The 20,252-nt window shown below is 48.1% G+C and overlaps 1 protein-coding gene across 1 annotated transcript in view; it reads left to right on the top strand.

Annotated features, from left to right (window-relative positions):
- The window catches only part of SCFD2 (sec1 family domain containing 2), a 314,405-nt gene extending 294,505 nt beyond the window's left edge, over positions 1-19,900 (top strand). Inside the window, exons 8-9 of the mRNA XM_054582159.1 lie at positions 8,623-8,742; positions 18,505-19,900. Of these exons, the coding sequence (XP_054438134.1) occupies positions 8,623-8,742; positions 18,505-18,597 (213 nt within the window). The 3' untranslated portion in view covers positions 18,598-19,900. The remainder of the gene's footprint in view (positions 1-8,622; positions 8,743-18,504) is intronic.
- Positions 19,901-20,252: the final 352 nt, after the last annotated feature.

The raw sequence follows: 20,252 nt of genomic DNA, 5'->3' as shown, positions 1-20,252 counted from the left end.
ACTCTTGGAAGTGACTCACAGAAATCAATCTTGTTCATGTAAATGTCTGTAGGCAGCAAAAGTGTGTTTTTTTTTTTAAATGCCTATGTGTCTAAGATTCTCACCTCAAATAAATCCTCTATGAGAGGAGTGTCAAAGCAGCTGGGTCTTACCCTTACTAAAGTCAGAACCTTGTTTGCATCATACTGCAACTTGTTAAAGTCGCTTTCTTTATATTGCTTTAGCATGCTTTGCTGTATACATCAGGCTGTCCAGAGGAGTCTTCCATGCCCATCTGTTCTGGTTATCTGTTACTGCATGAGAAGCCATCTCCAAACATTGGCTTAAAATAATATTGACCATTTATCTTGTTCATGAGGCTCTACTCTGGGCAGAGCTCAACAGGGAAGGATTCAACTCCAAGATGGCACAGTTACAAATTGATACTGACTGTTGGCTGGTAGCTCAGCCCCATCTGAGGCCTACAGGACTCAGTTGCTCTCTCCACAGGCCTTTCCACTTGACCTGTGCTTCCTCACAGTATGGCAGCCATGTTCCGAGGACAAGCACCCCGAGAGAGAGAGCCAGGTAGAAGCCTCAGAAGCCACATAGCATTTCTCCCACGGTGTCCTATGTGTCCAGGCAGTCACTGGTGCCCATGCAGGGTCAAGAGGAAAGGACATGCTCTTTTCATCTTGAAAAGGGAGCAAGAGCATAAGGAACTGAAAATATTGTTGTTGCCATTTTTAGAAAATACAACATGTATTCCATTTAAATATATGTTTGGTTGTTCAGTTTGTCAAGGACAGTGTTTGGCTGATTCTAAGAGTTTTCCCTCCAATCTAGAGGATGGAAAATTCACTTACACTTCTGACCTGGTTTCAAAATAAGTGAGTCCCAAAAGGCTTTGGTAATGAAAGGCCTGCCTGCTGTTTGCCCATGATCTTTTTTAATAATATAATCTTAAAAAAAAAAAAATGGAGGCGTGATAAGAAACAGAGCTGCAGGAACTTCCTCTCCCAAGTCTGCTCCATCAAGCCCTGTAAGGTAAAGCAGACAAGCTGAGGAGAAGAGTGAGAGTGCTATGCCTCTCTAAGAAAGTGTTTCAAGTCAGCCAAATGCACTCCTCAACCAGAGGAGAGACTTGTGGTTAGCCACATAAAGCCGTAGGCTTCAAAGGGCAGTGCCCTAGGGGGAAGGGGGATATCAAACTGGAGAGAAACAGCTTTGGCAGAACCTGACATTCTTCAAACAGCCAAGTCTTCTCTCCAAATGCTTGTTCGCGGAACACCTTGATCTCCGTTGAGGGAAGCTTGATAGTGATCTAATAAATAAATTGAAGCATACCTTCCCCCATCACTACAACATTAATTTAATTTTAAACTAGCATGTCTAATAGGCAGCACTTTTAAAATGCGTTTCTGGAATTTGTGGTTTGGATTTCAGCCTCCTGAAAATAATATATTTTATATCTACTCCATGTGTTTGGACCCCAACTTGTTTTGACTAAAGGACATGATTTGTCAAGATGTTTTCTCTGCTGGAATTGGCGTGAGGAGGGTGGTTTATATCTAAAAATTGCATGAGACCATTTATTTCTTTTTATGTATATTTTAAAGAAGTTTTGTTGTTGTTGTTGTTATTGTTCCATTTCTTATATGGCTCTGCCTAATTGGAAAAAAGTAAAAGATTTATTTAAAAAAGAGACCAAGGAGACCCAGCGCTTGCCTCTGGGCCCCTCATGTGAGTCCGTATGAGAGCTGCATGGCCGTGGGGGACAGTAGAAAATGGCCCACGAGGCCGTCCCTGAAAAGCTGCTGGTGAAGATGGGGTCAGTCACAATTAAAATCCCAAAAAATTGCACTAACTTAATCAAAGAAAGGAGAATTTGTTGTGAGGACCAAAAAATGACTCAGGGAGCCCAAGGGCAGCGATGCAGTGGGCCTCAGGGAGCACTGGACTAAGAGCTGGAAGGCCATGGGGAAACCAGACAGGTCTTTGAAACTTGCTCTAGCCTGCAGGAGATGCTAAGAGCAGTGCCCAGCCTCCTGTAGGTGCTCAGTGAATATTAGTTGAATGAATGGCTGGAGAGCTATGCCACAGCTTTTGGTTCTTCTTAAGAGCTCAGCTTTGATTCAGCCTTGTGTGTCTTAGGTTAAGTCTTGATTCCCAAGGAAGGATGTAGAATTGGCCCAGCCTGGGCCAGGGACCCATTCCTCGACCATTATTCAACCATGGTTGAGGGGCAGGATCACACTGTAACTCCATGACTGCCAGGAACCCACCTCATGGCCAAGGAAATTAGGCAGATTGTTTACATGTGGGTTGGAAAGACCCACAGGAGCATCCATAGCAGGGGTGAGGTATGCTGTGGAGATGAAGGGCCAAAGTCATGAGCGTCAGGTGACATTTGACGTCATATCCTTGGCCTATGAAAGCTGGACATGCCTGGAGGTCATCTAGTTCAGCTCCTCATTGTTGACACAAGAAAAGCAAGACTTGGAGAGATAAACTGTTGGCTTAGGTCAATTATACTTAGTGGTATTTCCAGCAAGAAGAAAACATCTCAGCATTTGGTGTTTGTTGGCTAAGTAAGTACACATTTTAGAATTTCTGTTTGCCACACTATTTATAACATTTTTTTTTTTTTTTACTTTTTTCTTCTTAATTAAACTCCATACTACAAGGTAGGGGTTGATTTTTGTCTAACACTAGCTAAATATGATCCATAAATTCTAGTGAAATGGACTTTGGTAGGCATCAGTAAACAAAAACAAACACTTGGTTGAACAGTCTACAAACTTTGCCTGCCAGTGAGCAATCATTGAGAGCCTCACTTGTGTGCTCCTCCCTGCGGTAGGTAAAGAAGATATAGAGGCAAACTGGATGCGTACCCGCTGTGGCACAGATTACTGTGGAGCCTGCAGTTTGTTAGGAAGATGGACTGGAAGACTGAGGATTGCAGGGGGGAGAAGTGCATGCTGTGCCAGAGGGGCTGTGAGGGTGCAGCGCAGGAGCAGCTCAATCCCCAAGTCAGCGAAAGCTTCCCAGGGGAGTTGGATGTGATCAGACCAGTAGGAGTTAGGAACAAAGTGACCAAACGCCATGGTACCCGGAAGGAATTACAGATAGTTCTGAATGGCTGAAGCCGAGAATGGCCAGTGGGGAGTGGAAGAATGTAAAGAGAGACAGATGAGCAGAAGCTACATCACAAAGGGCTGGAGGACAGAAATTTAACCTAAAACAATGAGGCACCACTAACCGTGTTTTAGGACTGTATAAGCAGTTGCAATTTTGTAGAGATCGCCCGGGCAGCAGAGAGAGAACGGGGAGCGAGGCCAGGCTGGCATTGGGTTGGAGAGGGAAGGTGACGTGAGAGTCAGCTCTCTGAGAGGGCTGAGGGGACAGGTGAAGTGCTGGTAGGTTCCGCAGGACTGTGTGACTGGATTTGGGGGTAAATGAGAGGACAAGTTCCTTTAACTCTTTATGCCTCCCTTATCTCTGTCTATTAAGTGGAGCCTGTACCTACTTCACAGTCTAAGGATTGCAGAAAGAAAATCTCGCCCCACCCCTGCTGAATTTTCCTCCATAGCACTTACCGCCTTCCTTTTTACCTGTTTACTTACTATTTTTGTCATTGTCCCACAAGTAGAATGTGAGTTCTGCAACAGCAGGGATCCCTCTCTGGTTAGTTTACTGCTGAATCCATGATGTCTAGAGAAGGCTCTTGCTCATAGGAGCTGCTCAATAAATAGCTGTGGAATGGATCAGTGAAAAGGTAAAAAAGCACAGCGCCAGACATGAAGTGTTTGGTGGCAATGGCAGTGCTCCTATTAATTCCTATTGGGAGAAAAGCCATTACCAAACTGTCTTCAAAGTCAGCGTGGCTGTTCTCAGGGCCTGCGCTTAGTGCCCAAGCTTCTGTTGCACTTTCCTGCCCACTTTTGTAGAACAGGGGCTGCCCCTTGCCTGTGCTAGAGACAAGGCAGCCACACATGAGAAACTGAATGGAGGAGAATTAGCAGCAGGATTCCCAGGACTCCTAAGAGTGCTAGAGGAACCGGAAGCAGCAGAAGCCCTTCTCAGGGAAACCAACCAGGACATCAAAGAGCACACCGGGGCCCACAGCTGCAGAGGAGGTTTCGGCAGCCTCGGCTTCAAAGGCCGGGATGGATGGTGGGAAGAACTGATCTTATCTGATCAGAACTGGGGTCTTTGAGTCACAGCCAGTGAGAGTTTGGAAAATGAAAGAAAGAGTAGAGGGCCTGATTTGCTTAATTAATCTGTGTGTTTGCGATGGCAGTAATGATGCTTAAATCTTTCATCTCCAAAGTGCCTTATGCCGTGAGCTCACATACAAACAGCACTCAGTCGTGTGTTGTGCATTATAAGACATGTGTTATTTTGATGGAAAAGACTCCACTGCCCAATAGCCTGCTGACTTGACATGTTCTAAAAGGAAAGTCTGGTATCAAAACATAAATCTAAACGGAAACCAAAATAGCAAACAGCAACATGCATTAATCAGACCCGTCTATTTGTACCAAAATCCACATTCCCTCAACTCCCTGGCCCCAGGCTATTGTTCTTTCTTGTTGCTGTTCGTTTCTTTTTTTCTTTTTCATCTTTCAATACATCCTTCCAAGATTCTCACAATGTACTTCAGAGTCCAGACTCTCTTATGGAAAGCATATGCCTTCAAGAACATACCGTTCACTTGATGTTCTGCAGCCAGTTTTATTTCTGGCCCAGGATTAAGTGAGAAACAACAATTGTTTGTAGGGCTGGAAGTAACTTTGGGTCAAGGAGCCAGTAAGAACCACACATAAAGCAAAGAAAGTTTCTAAAAGACCTCTAAGAAAAAAGTGTGTCTCCAGTTAAACTGTGGGTCTCATTCATTCATTCATTCATTTTATTTATGCAAAAATTGTTGAAAGTTTACCATAAACTAGGTCTATGCTCAGAGCCAAAAATTACCAAGGTAAATATGATCAGTCCCTACCCCCTAGTATCATACAGTCTAGAAGAGGAGACAGGCAGATATATCAAAGTTGCAGTCTAGTTTGACAAGGTCAAGGCAGGGTTGTCTGTCAGATTTAGGTCATGGGGCAGGAGTTGAGAGATGGTTAGGGAGCAGATGCTTTTTAAAGAGAGTAAGAGGGAAGGAAGTAAAGAAGAGACGGCGAGAGTACTTTACACAGAGGAAACTATGTATGTTACATTTAAAAATATGACACAGATGATATTTAAATTCTTTAATAACTGGAACATCATGGCACAGAGGCCAAAACCCACCAATGGTCCCACCCAATGCCTGTGGGCTGTAGATCTTTCCTACTGATATGGGAAATATCAGGATATAGGAAAGTGAAAAAAGCAAGGCACAATGTTGGGTGTTCTAAGTCAAATGTTAGTTATCCTGGGTGATGGAATGACAGGAGGTGCCATAAGAGGGTCTCCAGGGTCCCAGCTTCTGGTATCTTGATCTGGGTGCCAATCGCACAGGTCTGTATAGTTTGTGAAAATGAATTGATTTGAACACTTGTGATAAATGCTCTTTTCAGTACAAATGTTTAGCAAAGTGTCATATGTTTGACAAAATGTTCCAAAACACATAAATAAATATCCTGCAATTAGGCAAATCTCCATTGATAATGAATGGCTCCAGCAAATCGTGTGTCTGGAGGAGATAAAAATAGAGACATAGAGCAAAGTCATGTTCAAAGAGTCTTATGCACTGAATTAAGGAGTTTGAACTTTACCCTCAGGACTATGAGACACTATGGAAGGAATGAGAGCGTGAGTTGAAGCTGAGGGGTGTTAGATTGTGAGTTCCAGACTTTGGCTTCTGGTTCCAGAATTTAGTCACTGTGTCATTGTGTGTAAAGTTCAAGCTCTTCATCTGCAAAATACTCTATAAAGATTTTGTTTGCCTCCTAAGGGTGTTCTGAGAATTGAATAAGATAATACAAAAAAATGGTGTAGTGGGCACTATAGTCAGTAATAAATATTTGCACTTTATTTTTTTAATCCTCGCCCAAGGATATGTTTATTGATTTTAGAGAGAGAGAAAGGGAGAGAGGGAAAGGGAAACATCAATGTGAGAGAGAAACATCCATCAGTTGCCTCCTATATGCACCCCAACTGGGGATCAAACCTGCAACCTAGGTATGTGCCCTGATCAATATTCTAACCCACAGCCTTTTTGGCGTATGGGATGATGCCCCAACCAACTAAGCCACCAGGCCATGGCATAAATATTTGCATTTTAGAACGCGTCCTCAAGCAGGAGTGAGGAGAATGGATGGGGGGTGGCCAGACCAGGGATGGAGAGATGAATGAGAAGGCTGTGGCAGAAATGTAGTGAAGAAGGAATGAGAGCATGGCCGGGACAGGGGCAGTGTGAATCAAGGAGAGATCACTAAATTTGAGGGGGCAGAATTAACAGGATTTGATCTGGGAGATGAAAGAGACAGCGATTCTCAGGTATCTGGCTCAGGTGACTGTGACGGTGGAGATGCTGTTAAAAAGTCAAGAGGAGGAACAGACTAGGGGGAAGATCATGCATCAGATGTGAAACCTGTTGAGATTGGGGACCTGGGAAGCATCTAGGAACTCAACAGAGGTGTTTGACATAAAGACAGAAATTTGGGAAGGATATAAAACATCGTTGAAGGCGTATGAGTGGGTAAGGTCCTTCGGGGATGATATATCAAGTGAAAAGAGCAAGCGGCCAAAGACGGAGTCCTAAGCGACATCAATATTTAAAAGGGCAGACCCCCCACACGTGCTCGCAAAAAATGAAACTATGAAAAAATCTGAAAAGAAACAATTGGAAAGGTGAAGGGAAACCAGGAGAGTGCTATTGTGGTAGCCAAGAAGGATGCCATCGGCTGTAACAGATATCACAGAAATGACTGGTTAAATGACAGCAGTGTCCATTGGCTCCTACCTATGATGCCCATTGGTGACTCCAGTGAGAGCAACTCCAGGGAACACTGGGACAAAAGCAAGATTGTCATGAGTATATGGTACATGGATTAGAAGAAAGAAGTCCACAGGTGCAGTCAAGGGGACGGGGAGCTACAGGGCAGGAAGCTGGGAGGGGGGATGTTGTGGTGGTAAAGAGTGACTGCCTTTCTCCAAAGATCAGAGAGCTTCCTAACTTTTTTCAGTATTTATTCACCACCACCCATTTTGAAAGTTTAGAGATACAGCCCTGCTTCCTTCCCCCACTCCTTTTGTCCTCCCTCCCTCCTTCCCCCCTCCCTCCCTTCTTTTCCATACTGAATTTCCTCTCCAGAAGCGAAGGAGTAACTTATGTAACTTGAAACCCGTCATGTATGTTTTTTAAGTGTTTTTAAAATAAGATGTTGAAAAGTGCACATATTTGGGGAAGGTAGCCAGAAGAACCCAATTGCGAAAGGAGCTGGAGCAGGGGTTGGAGAAAGGAAAGGGCTTCCTGTCAGCCTGCTGCTGCCCCGCCCTGCTACCCTCAGCGGGCTTGTGCCTTGGAGAGTGCAGACCATGACTGCCCACGCCACCCCTCTCTAGAGTCAAGGCCTGTTCCTCCCACCTCGGGCTTCAGTGGCCCTGAGAGCTGGCAGCAGCACCCCTCCCGTAATGACCCCCTGCTCCTGCTCCCAGCCAGGCCTCTGGCCTCTCCACCCAGCTGGCGGCGGCTTGCCTCCAAAACTCAGCTCACAGCCCTTCTTCTCCTGCCACTCCACGGACCAACCCGGGCCTCCAGGTAGGGCTCAGAACTGACCGTCTTCAGGAACTCTGTCTTGTCCCCTTCAATTAGTCACTGAGTCAATGTGTTCTTCAGTTTGCATTTCCGAAGAGGTTACTGTGAGTCATTCTCATTTTAGTTTATAAAATACGTCATCTCAATGGTGGAATTATAAGACCCCAGGAGGAATTCCCCACAGCCTCTAGTGGAGCGCTCCATGTACAGTAAGTCCACAGCTGAGGCTGGTTTGCAGGACATAAACGTGTGATGTATACACTAGCCTGTAGGGTCCTCCAGTGTGGGCAACTGGTTTCTTTCAGCTTTTCACACCCTTCACCACCAGCTCCCTAGGGCTTTCACTCCTCATCAATTCCACAGATGTTTATTGAGCACCTACTTACTATGTGCCAGAAACTGCACTAGGTAAGCTGGAAATTCAGCTGGGAATGGCAGGCGAGGTCCTCATCTCGTGGAGTTTATGTTCTAGTAGAGGAGACAGCCAACAAGGAAGCAAACCAATAGGTAAAGCACAGGCGGTGCCAAGCCCGTCCTGGGGAATAAGCAGAGCCATGTAACGAAGAACGGGCACGTTTATGCTGAGAACTGAAGACTGAAAAGGAAGGAATAAGTTGCTCCTCTGTCTTCTCTCTATATTTAAAAGGCCCCACTCCTTGAATCTCTCTTTCAATAAAATGTTTATTTGAAGGGATGTAATTACGTGATATGTTATACATTTTCCTGGTCCATGGGTTCACCAACCACAGACACATCTGGTTGCTAACAAATCATGATTTCTCTGAGGGTCGTCCCTCTCACCTGCTTCGTGGGGCCAGCAGCCCCGGGGCCCCACAGACGTCAGACGGAGCGCAGCACTGACGCCTGGGTGAAGCTGGTGCTGGTTTGTTTTGCAGGTGAGCCGGCCTCATCCCAGCGACCACCCTCTCCTGATCCTCTTCGTGGTAGGCGGAGTCACAGTCTCTGAAGCCAAAATGATCAAGGACCTGGTGCCATCCCTGAAGCCAGGAACCCAGGTACAGAGTCTGTGGCGGTAGGAATGAGAGTCCCGGGCGGGGGCAGGAGGGGCGGGCAAGGGCCCTTCGTCGGGCTCCCCAGCGTTCCGGCCTCCGTCCGGCTTCTCCTCTCCCACCTGCTCCTTCCCAGATCTCATTCTCCTTCTGCCTCCCCCAGGCCAGCCGTCCTCCTGGTGGGGGTAAAAGGGGACTCTCCTTTTACAGTCCTCTCCTGTCTCTGGGCTGACATGCCATTGTCCCTATTCCCAGTTCCTGCATATGTTCTCCAGTGTCCAATCAGCACTAAATTCCTCAAGACTTCACTGCTTTCCAGACTCCAGATATTTGAGGGTAGCTCCCAGGGCCGCCTCCCCGCTGTGGCAGGCAGGGGACCTGGCTGGAGGAGCTGGGGAAGGTGCCTGGTCAAAACAATGACAAGTGTAGAATTTTTCTCCTCTGTAGCCTCCTGTTGGGTCCTACCTCACTCCCCAGATACGTGGCTTGGTGGTTAAGAACACAGACCTCTTGGTTTTACAGGCCTGCATTCAAACCTTACCTCTGACTTTTACTAGCCAGGTGATCCAGGAGAGAAAGGCCCTCGGTTTCCTCATTTAAGAAACAGGGCTGGGGTGGCTGTGAACCTTAAGTCAGGTAAGTGGAGAGAATGTGCTTCTTAGCACAGTGCCTGGTACATGACCCGCAATAAAGGGTGGCTACAGTTAGTATCAACCACTTCCGAGGGGTCACCCCCTGTTCTGCAGGAGGAGCTGAGGCTCCTGGCACAACGTTGCAGGAGACCAAGGAGAGAGGCTTCCGGGAAAGGAGAGCCGCTGCCTCAGGGGGCTCTGATCTGGTCGGGGAAGCGGAGCCTGTTACTCAGTAAGACGAAAAACCCGCTTTAGCGGGTTCACCTGAACAAACCCTGAGACGGAGATGGGAAGGCAGGTGGAAGGTGATCCCAGGAAGCAGAAGGAAGGGAGTCAGAAAAGAGAAACAGCAGAGAGAGAAAAACCAGGAAAATGCCTCACTGAGGCGGTGCTGCTGTTCGCCTTTGAGGCCCTGTCCTCGGGGTCTTCACAGCTCAGAATTATGCTGCTGGACAACAGGGAGTCCCGGACATCTTCTTACAAACTGTCTCCTCCCACCCCACCCCCCAGCTGTGACTGGCCTCCGGGGGCTTCTGTTCGGCTTTGTGCCACCTCTGCATACAGCTGAGCAGCTTTCTATGGTTTGGAGAAAGCAAAACAGAGAGGCGTGGCTGGTGCTTCAGGTGAGACGCTGGCTTGGGCAGGAAACTGTTCACAACTGCACAGAAACCAGGTGGGATGCCAGCCCAGGCCTGGCTGCTGGGGGTGCTGGTGTCTTTGTCTCCCAACTCAGCCCACTACTGAAATTTCACCAGCGAAGAGCACGACAGGTGACAGTAACAGCAGCCAGCCAAGTGTGCCCTCCTTCTTGCCTTCCGTGAAGTCCTACTTCTTGTGCCAGGCCTTTCCTGCATCTCTGGAGGCATCCAAAATCCGTACTGTGCTGTTCAGCACCAGGCTGCTTGCTCACTGCCTCCTACTTGGGCCGAGCAAACGTGAGCTCCCTGAGGACAAAGGCTGCGGGTCGCCTGGCCTGAGCACAGGGCAGGGGCTCCATAAGCCTTGTGGTCTGTGCCCCAAATGGCTGCAGAAGTGGTCCCTGCTGTTCTCCAGACACCCAGCTGAAAAATGGGACGCGGGCATCGAGGGAGCTACAGGAGATTCTTGAGCAGGGACGTGACCAGTTTTTGGCTGTGACCATTTCTGCTGTTACTCTCATCTGTCGTAGTTGTAGCTGGTGAAATTTCTGGGAACATGATAAATTCTGCCTCATTTGACAACCTCTCTGTCAGCAGTGCTAAGGATCTGTTTAATGAGCGATTGCCTTTTCGGCAAGACTTTTATTTTTTAATCAGAAAGCACACGTCTCTCTGCCCCTAACATGGCGAACCAAATTCTTAGCTCTTCAGAACAGTTCCACATTGTAACAGCCTGACAGACATGTTAATCCCCACTCTAAAGGGATAAAATGTGGGCGTTTTCAAAGCCGAGTGACCTGAGTCCGACGACAGAAGCTGGAATCCGCGGCGGCTTTGCAGCAATCTGACCTGGGCTCAGTCATCTGCAGAGGGAGCTCCTCACAGAATTATGGGCTTAAGAAGCAGCCTTGACTGCTCCTTGTCCTTTGCACAAAAAGTCCCCCGAAGAGTTAGCAGACCAGAGAGAGTTCAAGGAGTCCTCCCTCACCAGGCCCTTCGATCTGCACGCGTCTGAGAGGAGCTGGATGACCTGCGTGCATGCTGAGTGGCCCCCGCGGGGGCAGAGCTCCCTTTCTCAGAGCCCACAGACTCTCGGCAGCCCTGGCTCTGCAGCCCCCTCTGCCCCGGCCCAGGGCGCGAGCAGCCTCCTGCCTTCAGAAGCGCAGAGGGCGGGCCTTGCTGCTCTAGCTACGCAGAAGCCGGAGCCTCTCTATTCGCTGGAGCCTTCTCTGCGGAGACCCACCGCTGCTGGAGGATGTGTGTGAACTAAACCCAATCTGTGCACCAACAGACTCTCAGAGGCACCTCCGGCAACCAAGAGAATAACTCGGATTTGGTCGTCAATGTAAACAGTGATAATATACAAGTCTAATACTTCACTGCTTCCTTCGGTCTTTAATATCCAGCCTCCACACGAACATCTCCAGTGATAAGGATTTGTCCCTCCCACAGAAGCCTCCAGGAGTCTCCCAGGGCTTCACTGTGAGGACTGTTCTACATCTCCTCTCGATGAGTCCAAACCGGCCTCCTCAGACCTCCCATTCATCAGCGCAGGGCCTGGCTCTTGGGCAGCCTGGAACTTACAAGCACATCAGGCTCTTCCGTCTTCCACAGGTCCTCCCCCAGGTGTGCTGTTCTCCGAGCTGAGTTCCCTTGGTTTCTACAGCCGCCCTGCCCCAGCCCAGGACGGGGGTCGGGCTGCTCTCACCGGTGCGGTGGCTCTCCTCGCCCCGGTGTGTCCCTCTCTGCACTCCGTTGGGCCTGAGAGCCATGCCCTGGCGCAGCCTGCTCAGTGCAGAGGCAGCTGGGCCGTCCTCATCCCCGCCACGGCCTGCGGGGCGCCGCGGGGCCTCGCCCCCCGCCCTGCCTTCACTCCCTTCCAGCCTCAGGACTTTGCACTTTCTACTCTCCTATTCCCAGCAGCCCAAACAGCATCTGGCGCTGGGTGTCATGATTGTTCATTGGGAGTCAGATATCGAACACTAGAAACTTTCCCTGTATGACTGCAGCATAGACGCAAGTGACTTCTCTGGAGGCTACCCCAACTTGTGGATTCACACTGAGATTATGGACAACTGAAATCACTCTGTCCTTTGTATCAGTTGCTATTCACCCGTATCTTCTCTATTCGATACCTATGCGTGGACCCAAGTACAGGACATGACAGTCATCTCTGTTAGACTGGACCAGTGGATCATTCATTTGCTCTGTTTCAGGCATTGGCCTTTGTGCTAAAGGTGGAGCGGCGACCAAACCAGACATGTTCCCGCTTCGGGGAACTCACACTCGAACAGTGACTGGCTCACATGAAACACGAAAACTGCAGCCTGAGATGAGTGTGCCAAGAACGCACAGGTGCCGTGGTGGGAATAATAACTGGAAGAGAGGTTCCTTCAGGTGGCACGGGCGCCTCGTGGGGGAGAAGGCTGTGAGCTGAAATGAGAAAGGCATTCAGGGATCAGCCCTTCGAAGGAAGCTGATAGAATTCATTTAAAGCACATCGAGAAATGAGTTCTCTTTCACAAAAAGGAGCAAGGATCACCCGAAACGGTGGAGCTCAGAGACCACATTCACACCTGCTACTCCCCTAGGACTGTTACCATACTCCAAAATGGGACTGTTTTCTCCACTCTCGGCTGGGTTGGTGGTGGACGTGCTGACAAGGGAATGTGGGTAGTTGGAGAAGGCCCTCTTTCTTGAGTACAAAAAAAAAGGGAGCAAATAGGCAGCTCGCCCTGCACCCCCCACCCACACACACACAGCTCTGCAGGCTCCCTCGCTCCTCTGTCTTGCTCTCTCGCACCCAGCGTGGGCCTCCATGCCCACACAGCGCTGCAGGCTGAACTCTGCAGCTGGATGGTGGCCAGGAAGCCAGCAGAAGCCTGAGATTGTGGGAGGAAAATAACAGGGAGGGACCCTCCCAGAAAATACAGGGACAGACCAGCTCAGGAAATAGGAAGACCAAGCGGGTAACTTAACCGAGCCATCGCCTCTTTTCATAGGCACCTACACATCCATGTGGTACCACATTCTTGGGGCTAAATATTTGGTGAGAATGTAATGTTTTAAAAACTAGACCCAGAAATATGCTCATACACAATTTTGCATCATTTTAGGGATTCAAGGATATCTAAACCCTGGCCCTAAAACCTCGCTCCAGGTTAGTCTGAAGTTGATGAGAAGCCCCAGGAGAGGAGTCAAGTGACTTTTTTAAATTACTTTTTTTTCCATGATCATTTAGTCCCCTTATACCCTACCCTGTTATCAATGTCCAGGAGTCCTTTTTCCTTTTGCTCGATCCCTCCACCCTGTAACCCCTCCCGTAGCTGTCATCTGCTGTTAAAAAACAAACAAACAAACAAACAAAAACCTCAGATGGGACAACAGGGAGGAGAAGACCTGACACCTCCCCATCGGGGAGCTAGGAGGGCTCACCAAGCACAACACACGGACCTCAGACAGGAAAGCGGCTCCCAAGGAGGTTTCCAGGGGGCCCGGTCAGATGCATTTAGTAAATCCGCTATCCCACCGGTTTAATGAACAAGGCTTGTTGTTTGCCACAAGTGTGTGAGTGTGGGGGGCAGGGGCTAAGGGCTTGAACACGATACGTTCTCAAAACCAATTCATCAAATGGATGCAGATCATGTCAGTGCCTGTGCATACGTGGGGTGCTTTTCCTGGGAAGAATCTCCCAAGATTAAAAGAAAAAGGGAGAAAAATATTTTGTCCCTTGCTCCTTTCAAATCACAGTGTTAGAAATCAGGGGTTATTGACCCTAAATCCTGGACTGCCCGGCTTCCTCTGTGTTCTGCAGAAATGGAACCGGAAGGTGCAGGCACCTACAAATTACCGTGCCGGCCTGGGGCAGTGGGAAGTAGAAGCCAAGTGAGGGGGCGGGCTGCTCTCCCAGGGCTGCGGCTCTCGGGAGCGGGAGCGGGAGCTGGGGCAGGCTGGGGACACAGACGGCGCGCCCCTCTTCCAGCTGCGCCAGGGCCCTTCTGAGCCTCGGCTGCTTTATGGACTTGGTTCTGAGGCCCTCAGGGAACCCTGGGGTCCTCCACACCCCATCTCACAGGTGACGGTTTCCATCAGTGCCCTCGGTTGCCTGGGAAATGCCAGTTCTCTGAAAGGAATTCTCTAGCACTCAATCTGCCTAATACCACACATTTGATTACTGTGTTTATAAAATTTACATTTCCTGTCTCACGGGCCAGTTTCAGGCTCTCTTAAGCTTTTTCCTTATCATTTTTGAGATTTTTGAGTGCCTTTTTTTCCCCCCACTTGCCTTATTTTTTTTTTTTTAATTTAAAGGACTATTTTAGCCAAATAATGCAGAAATGCCATTAGTTGAACTGGACTTAAAAAAAAAACAACCCTCTGAAAATGCTGAAAAACAGTCTGAAAACCAGGAGATACGTAAGATATGACAATGCTTAAGGAACATCAATGGTTATATTATAAAAAAAAAAATGTTAGCAATACAATCCTGCTTGTTCTTCAAAACAGGAATTTTAGACAAATAATCTTTTAGTTGAATTAATTTGAAACAAATTTACCCAGAGCTGTCTGAGCTTTTACTAGAGAAACTTCCTGCTGATGATGCTAAACTCACTGTCTCCCTCATTGTCTTAGTGTTTTTTGTTCATTCACTTAATTATTTACCACCTCTTCACATCAAGGGCCTGATGTGGACCAAACCCTGTGCTAAGAAACAGTGAAAAGACTCAGTTAGGGAAACAGGGGTGACCGGGTGATGCCAACAGCCATGGGAACACAGTCCGGCTTGAGGGGTGTGGACGTCCAAGCGGCTTCCGGGAGGCGGTGATGCCCGAGCAGGCACAGAAGCCTTCATGCAAAGTATGAAGGAACTCATGTTCCAGCTAAAGAAGCATCTCCAAAGTCCCAGGTGTGAAGCTGAATGAGAGCTGAATGTGGTTGAGGGCGGCTAGAATGTGGACCTGAGGGTGAGCAGGTTGGCGGCAGGGGGCTGGCTGAGCAGCGCTGAGCAGCCCTGAGCAGCCCTCAGATTCTAAGACCCTAAAATGGCCTCTAGGGGCTTGGGCTTATCAAAGGGCGCAAGGAGGCAGTCAGGATGTACAGTCCCTGAGTAGGAGAATCACATTTACCTTGGGGAGATGGCTCCGCCTCCCTGCATCAGCCCCTGTGACGGCCAAGCAGAGGGGACACGGCAGAGGATGAAGGTGAGAAGAGCAGCTGCCATTTTAAGCTCCTCTAGAGCCTGTCACGATGCTAAATATTTTACATATATGTTCACATTTGATTCTCATAATAATTGTGTGAAGTGGATGTCACTATTTCCACTTCACAGATAAGGAAATTGAGTCTCGGAGTGATTAAGCAACTTCTCCAGAATCACCTGTCTGGCAAGTGGTCCAGCTGGGGTCCAACCCAGCACGGACATGCCTAAGCCTGTGCTTCTACCCGCGGTGCCATCCCATGGGAGTCCTTGGTCTCAGTGCCGCTGTCTCCCCTCCTCCCAGACCTCCTGCCTGACTTCACACGCTGCCTGTCTTTTCCATCTGTTTCTCTTCACGCTACACACAGCAGGCCCTACACCCCCTTGGTTCAGCCCACATGCTGTGTAACTACCTGCTTGTGTAGATGTGAGGGGCCTGGTCTTTGGTTCCCACTCAGTGGAGGCGGCCAAGCCTGGAGTCTCTGTCCGCGTGGCTGGAAGCCCAGCATACCCCCGGGAGTGGCGGATCCTTTCGGCTCAGGCATCACTGCTCCAGGAGGGTCAACGTCAACTGAGTCGCTAGCTTTCTCTCCAGGTCCCTCAAGCCTGCCAACAAGACTTCAGCATCCTGAGAGACGCTCTCCAGCCCTTACACTTGCCCTCAGCTCAGCCGGGGAAGAGTCTGCCATCTTGGCACTGGAACTAAGGACAACAGAGGCTGGCAGTGCTGGTGGGGACTGGCAAGACTCAAGGGCAGAAGAGGGGCCTCTGGCACTCTAACTACACTGGCCTCTAGCACCTCACAAGAGTCTGCTACCAAAGAGTGTGCCGAGAACTTTTGTCTTTATACACGCATTTTTAAAAAATATCTGAATAAGTGTTTCCTAACATGTGGTCTATGAATCCTAGCTGTCTACAAACATCACCTGAAACTATATTCAGAATCTTCTATGTATGAACAGATGCATATTTTTCTAGAGAGTTCTTAGCTTTCATAAGATTGAAATGGAGGTCTAAGACCCAACCACAAAACCACAATAAAATAGCAGCTCACGCCCGCTGAGCAGCCCCTGTGTTCTGTGCACTTGACCTTGTGTAAGCCTTGCCAGCAAGGCTATGAGGTTGGGACTGTTGATTTTCTTCTGGGACAGATAGGCTGAGGCTGTAAGTGAAGTGGCTTTTTCCCAGGGCACAGCAGTAGAGCTGCGCTCTGTGGGAGTCTGATGAGGGAGCCACCATTCTTAACCAGCTGTCAGGCTTGGCATAGAAGCCCCTGAGGGGTGAGTAAGACCCTCTCCAGGGCCACAGATTCCAACGGCATCTGCACTGTGTGGGGGTGGTGGGGATGCGAATGTTCACTCACTGCTCAAACTCATCTTGTAGCTTTCCAGGAAAGATGTGAGCACAGATTTTAGTGTATTTTTTTTTCTGCCAAAAATATGACTGGGCTGACATTAAACATATATTTTTTTTAAAAATAATTCTCTTTCAAGAAAAAGTAAAATAGCTGCTTCTAATTTTTGTTTTAAACAGAAAAAGTTTTAATAGCCCTCATCTTTTTTGACAATAACAAGAAAAATGTAAAGTGCTTCTTTCTCTCCTCTCCAACCTTGACGGCATCGCCATCTGCTTTTGCTCCACGGTGGAGTGTGTGGACCCTGTTTCTGACCAGTGAGCTCGGAAGTGGGAATTGGTTAATTCATTGGTTTGGTTACACCTGGGACAACTTTGCGGGTGGGAGGGCAGATAGCGAAGTGTGCAGTATCAATTTACGCTCTTCCAGGGGCACAGCGGGGCAGTGGGGCCAGGCGAAGGCCGGGCCTGATGGCAGCCTTGCACTCAGGTGCTGGGCTGGGGAATTCTGATGCTAGGACCTCCTTCCCCATTTCCCGAAGTCACCCTCTCATTCAGTGGCATTCAGTCCCTGCCTGTGCCAAACCTCTGCAGCTCTTACAAAGCGAATCGCAGCCCCAGCCCCGCCCTGGAGAACAAGCTCTCCGGGTGCCACAGAGAAAAATCTGCCGCAGAGGAAAGGCTCAGGCTGAGGGGAGCAGGAAGGGCCATCTGTCACAGGGACAGGCCAGAGAGGCCCAAAGGTCTGTGGACTAGGGGGAAAAAAGCAGCCTTGCTCGGAGCTCCTGACTACGGAGAAGTGACCAGGCAGATGCTTGGATGCTGGGGCCAGCCTGCCTCGGTTGGAATCCCGACTTAACTACTCTCTGTCTTCGAGCAAGTTTCTTAACCTTCCTGGACTTTATTATCCTTATCTGCAAAGTAAGAATAACGTATATGTACCTATTTCATAGGGTTGTTATGAAGGTTAAATGGATATTAAATGAGATCATCCTCAAAGCTGGCACCTCATAAGAAATGACACATATTAGCTGATATCATTATTGTCATCATTCTTTTGGGTTGAATTACGCCCTCCTCCCAAAAGCTGTTGAAGTCTGAGCCCCTAGCACCTGTGAACATGACCTCATTTGGAAATGGGCCTTTGTCGTGGACATGGACAGCAGTGTGGGGGTTGACTATGGGAGTGGGGGGCGGGCTCAGTGAAGGGGTGCAAAGGGGGGAAACCTGGGACAACTATAAGAGCATAAATAAAAAAATATTTAAATTTAAAAAAAGAAAGAAATGGGTCTCTGTAGATGCTTAAATTAAGATGAGGTCGTTGGGATGATTATGTGACCATGTCCTAATGAAAAGGGGAAATCTGGACACAGAGACAGACAGAGAGGAAAGACAATGTGAAACACGAGGACGCTACGAGGGAAGCATGGAACAGTCTCCCTTAGAACCTTTAGGAAAAAAACAGTCATGCCAACAACACCCTGACCTTGGACTTCGGGCCCCCTGAACTATGAAACGGTAAATTTCTGCTATTTAATTAATATCATTATCATCATCATTATCATCTACAGTAGCATTTACCTCTTGATGTACCTTCTCATGCTCCCGGAAGGAGGGAGAAACATCTACACCAAGGTCAAAGTACTGGATCACAAAGCAACAATATAATCAAATTCAATTCAGCAGCAAGGAGGTAGCTGGGATGGGCCATTCTCAGCGCCCACTGGCTACAGTTTCAGCAGACAAAGCCCCGCTGTCCCACAGGTCATCCTCCACCCAGGATACCAGCTTCCAGTGGCACCAAGCTGCTGCCTTCCGCCTTTTTCTCCACAGTGCCCGCTCCAGGTCTACCCCCAGAGAAATTTGTTGCATTTTATTTCTCGTCCTCTAATAACCTGAGCTTCGCTTCCCTAATTGTCTGCGGTGTGTTTGCCTCTCCTGTCGTTAGGTGATCGTGCTGTCCACGCGACTCCTGAAGCCACAGAACATCCCTGAGCTGTTATTTGCAACTGATCGGCTGCATCCAGACCTTGGCTTCTGAGCGCCTCCTAAGAAGACAAGATCTATCCTAGAAGGACACACCAATACTATTACCTGCCACCATTCCAGATATGCCTCCAAATCTAGTGTCCCTGGTACCAAGTGTTGGTATGACTGAATTTTGTCTGACGGGTCCTGAGAACCATGCAGTGAAGTGGTTTGGTTGGATTCTTTTGATTTTTTTTTTTTTTAAATTACTTTCCTTCCCCTAAAGGTGTCAACTGCCTTTCAGCTGGCCTAATTCATAATAATTCCCATTTATTCTTAATCCTCTATTTGTGATCTTCCTGATTCCACCTGCAAGTTCAATAATTCTAAAATAAATGCCTGTTGGGGAGTGTTGGTAGATTATAAGCCCTTTGATCTGCAGTTGCTCGAAAAGAAGTTAGACATGCTTTAGAATTATAAATGTGAGGAAAGTTTGTTTTTTTTTCTTAAGATTACATTACTGAGGAGGGAACATTGCAAATAGGATCTGAGGCTTTGTTTCTCTCTTGATCTGAGACATTTTTGAGAAGGGGAGGAAGGGAGAGGGAACAGGCTGGGGCCGCTCGGGTTGTAAATGGGCCCACGGTGACAAAGGGCTGCATTGTTCCCGCCTGCGCCCTGGCTGGGCCGCCAGCCTCTGTGCAGCCACTGGGGTGGGGGGGGCGGGGAGGCTGAGTGGGGGACTGTCTCTGCCGGCAAAACGTCCCCTCCCCTCCCCAAGGAAGGCCCCAGTGAAGATATCTGGTCCCAGGGAATCTACATGTGAACCCTAACCCCTGTGACGTTTGTGATTTAGTTCCTATTGAAATATAAAGCTCTCTTTTCTGTAAGTCTAAGTATTTTTTCTGGCCATTGCAGAAAAACCTAGACCCACCTAGTGAAATTATATAAGAACTCCGGCAAAAATTAACCCAGACATATATTGGTGTGTGGTTGATGGGAATTTCTAGCATCTCTAAAATGTGTTTGTAATAAAGAGAGAAAGCTGAAACAGTGTCTAGTGTGGATTAAACAGGTAGAGGAAATAAAATGTAAATTGAAGCATGTGTCTTCGTTGTCAACGAAATGCTGTCATTTTATGAAAAAACTGTGAAGCTAAAAATCAGTCTGAGACGTAATCAAAGCAGGTTTAATAGACACTGACACTGTCTTTGTTCAAGTATGTTTTCCACCTCACACCAGTTCTTTTATGGTGCTCAGTGTTGGACACATCAGATGCTTCTTTCATTTTGCTAACCTGGAAGTTTGAATTTAAATAAGAAAATGGCAGCACCCCCCAAAAAAATGACAAAGAGGAAATCACTATTTTCTAAAATAAATAAAGAAAAAAAAGTAACCTACTATGTGTCTCAAATCTTCATTCATTCATTCGGTCAGTCATTCCATTCATTCCCAAATATCGCGTGAGCACCCGGCACGGTCCGGGCACTCTGCTGGGCTCCGGCTGAGGTGGTGAACCGAGCCAGATGCATCCGTGACTCTGCGGCTCTCATGACTGAGCGGCTGGTGCCTCTCCTGATGATCACGCCCTGTGTGAGTGTCTGCTCAAGGTTAAATTTTAAACCATATGTCTATCTGCAAAGGAAACTTTTTGAAAATGTAAAAACCAAACTGCTAACAAGTGGCTACCTCCGGGAAGGAATATAGAATGAGGGGGCTAAGAGAAGG

This window comes from Pteronotus mesoamericanus, unplaced genomic scaffold (genome assembly GCF_021234165.1).
Source record: "Pteronotus mesoamericanus isolate MK-2021 breed Mesoamerican mustached bat unplaced genomic scaffold, CSHL_Meso_final contig_68, whole genome shotgun sequence".
Taxonomy (NCBI): domain Eukaryota; kingdom Metazoa; phylum Chordata; class Mammalia; order Chiroptera; family Mormoopidae; genus Pteronotus; species Pteronotus mesoamericanus.
The sequence above is the reverse complement of the archived record's forward strand: the minus strand, read 5'-3'. Positions and strand labels throughout refer to the sequence as shown.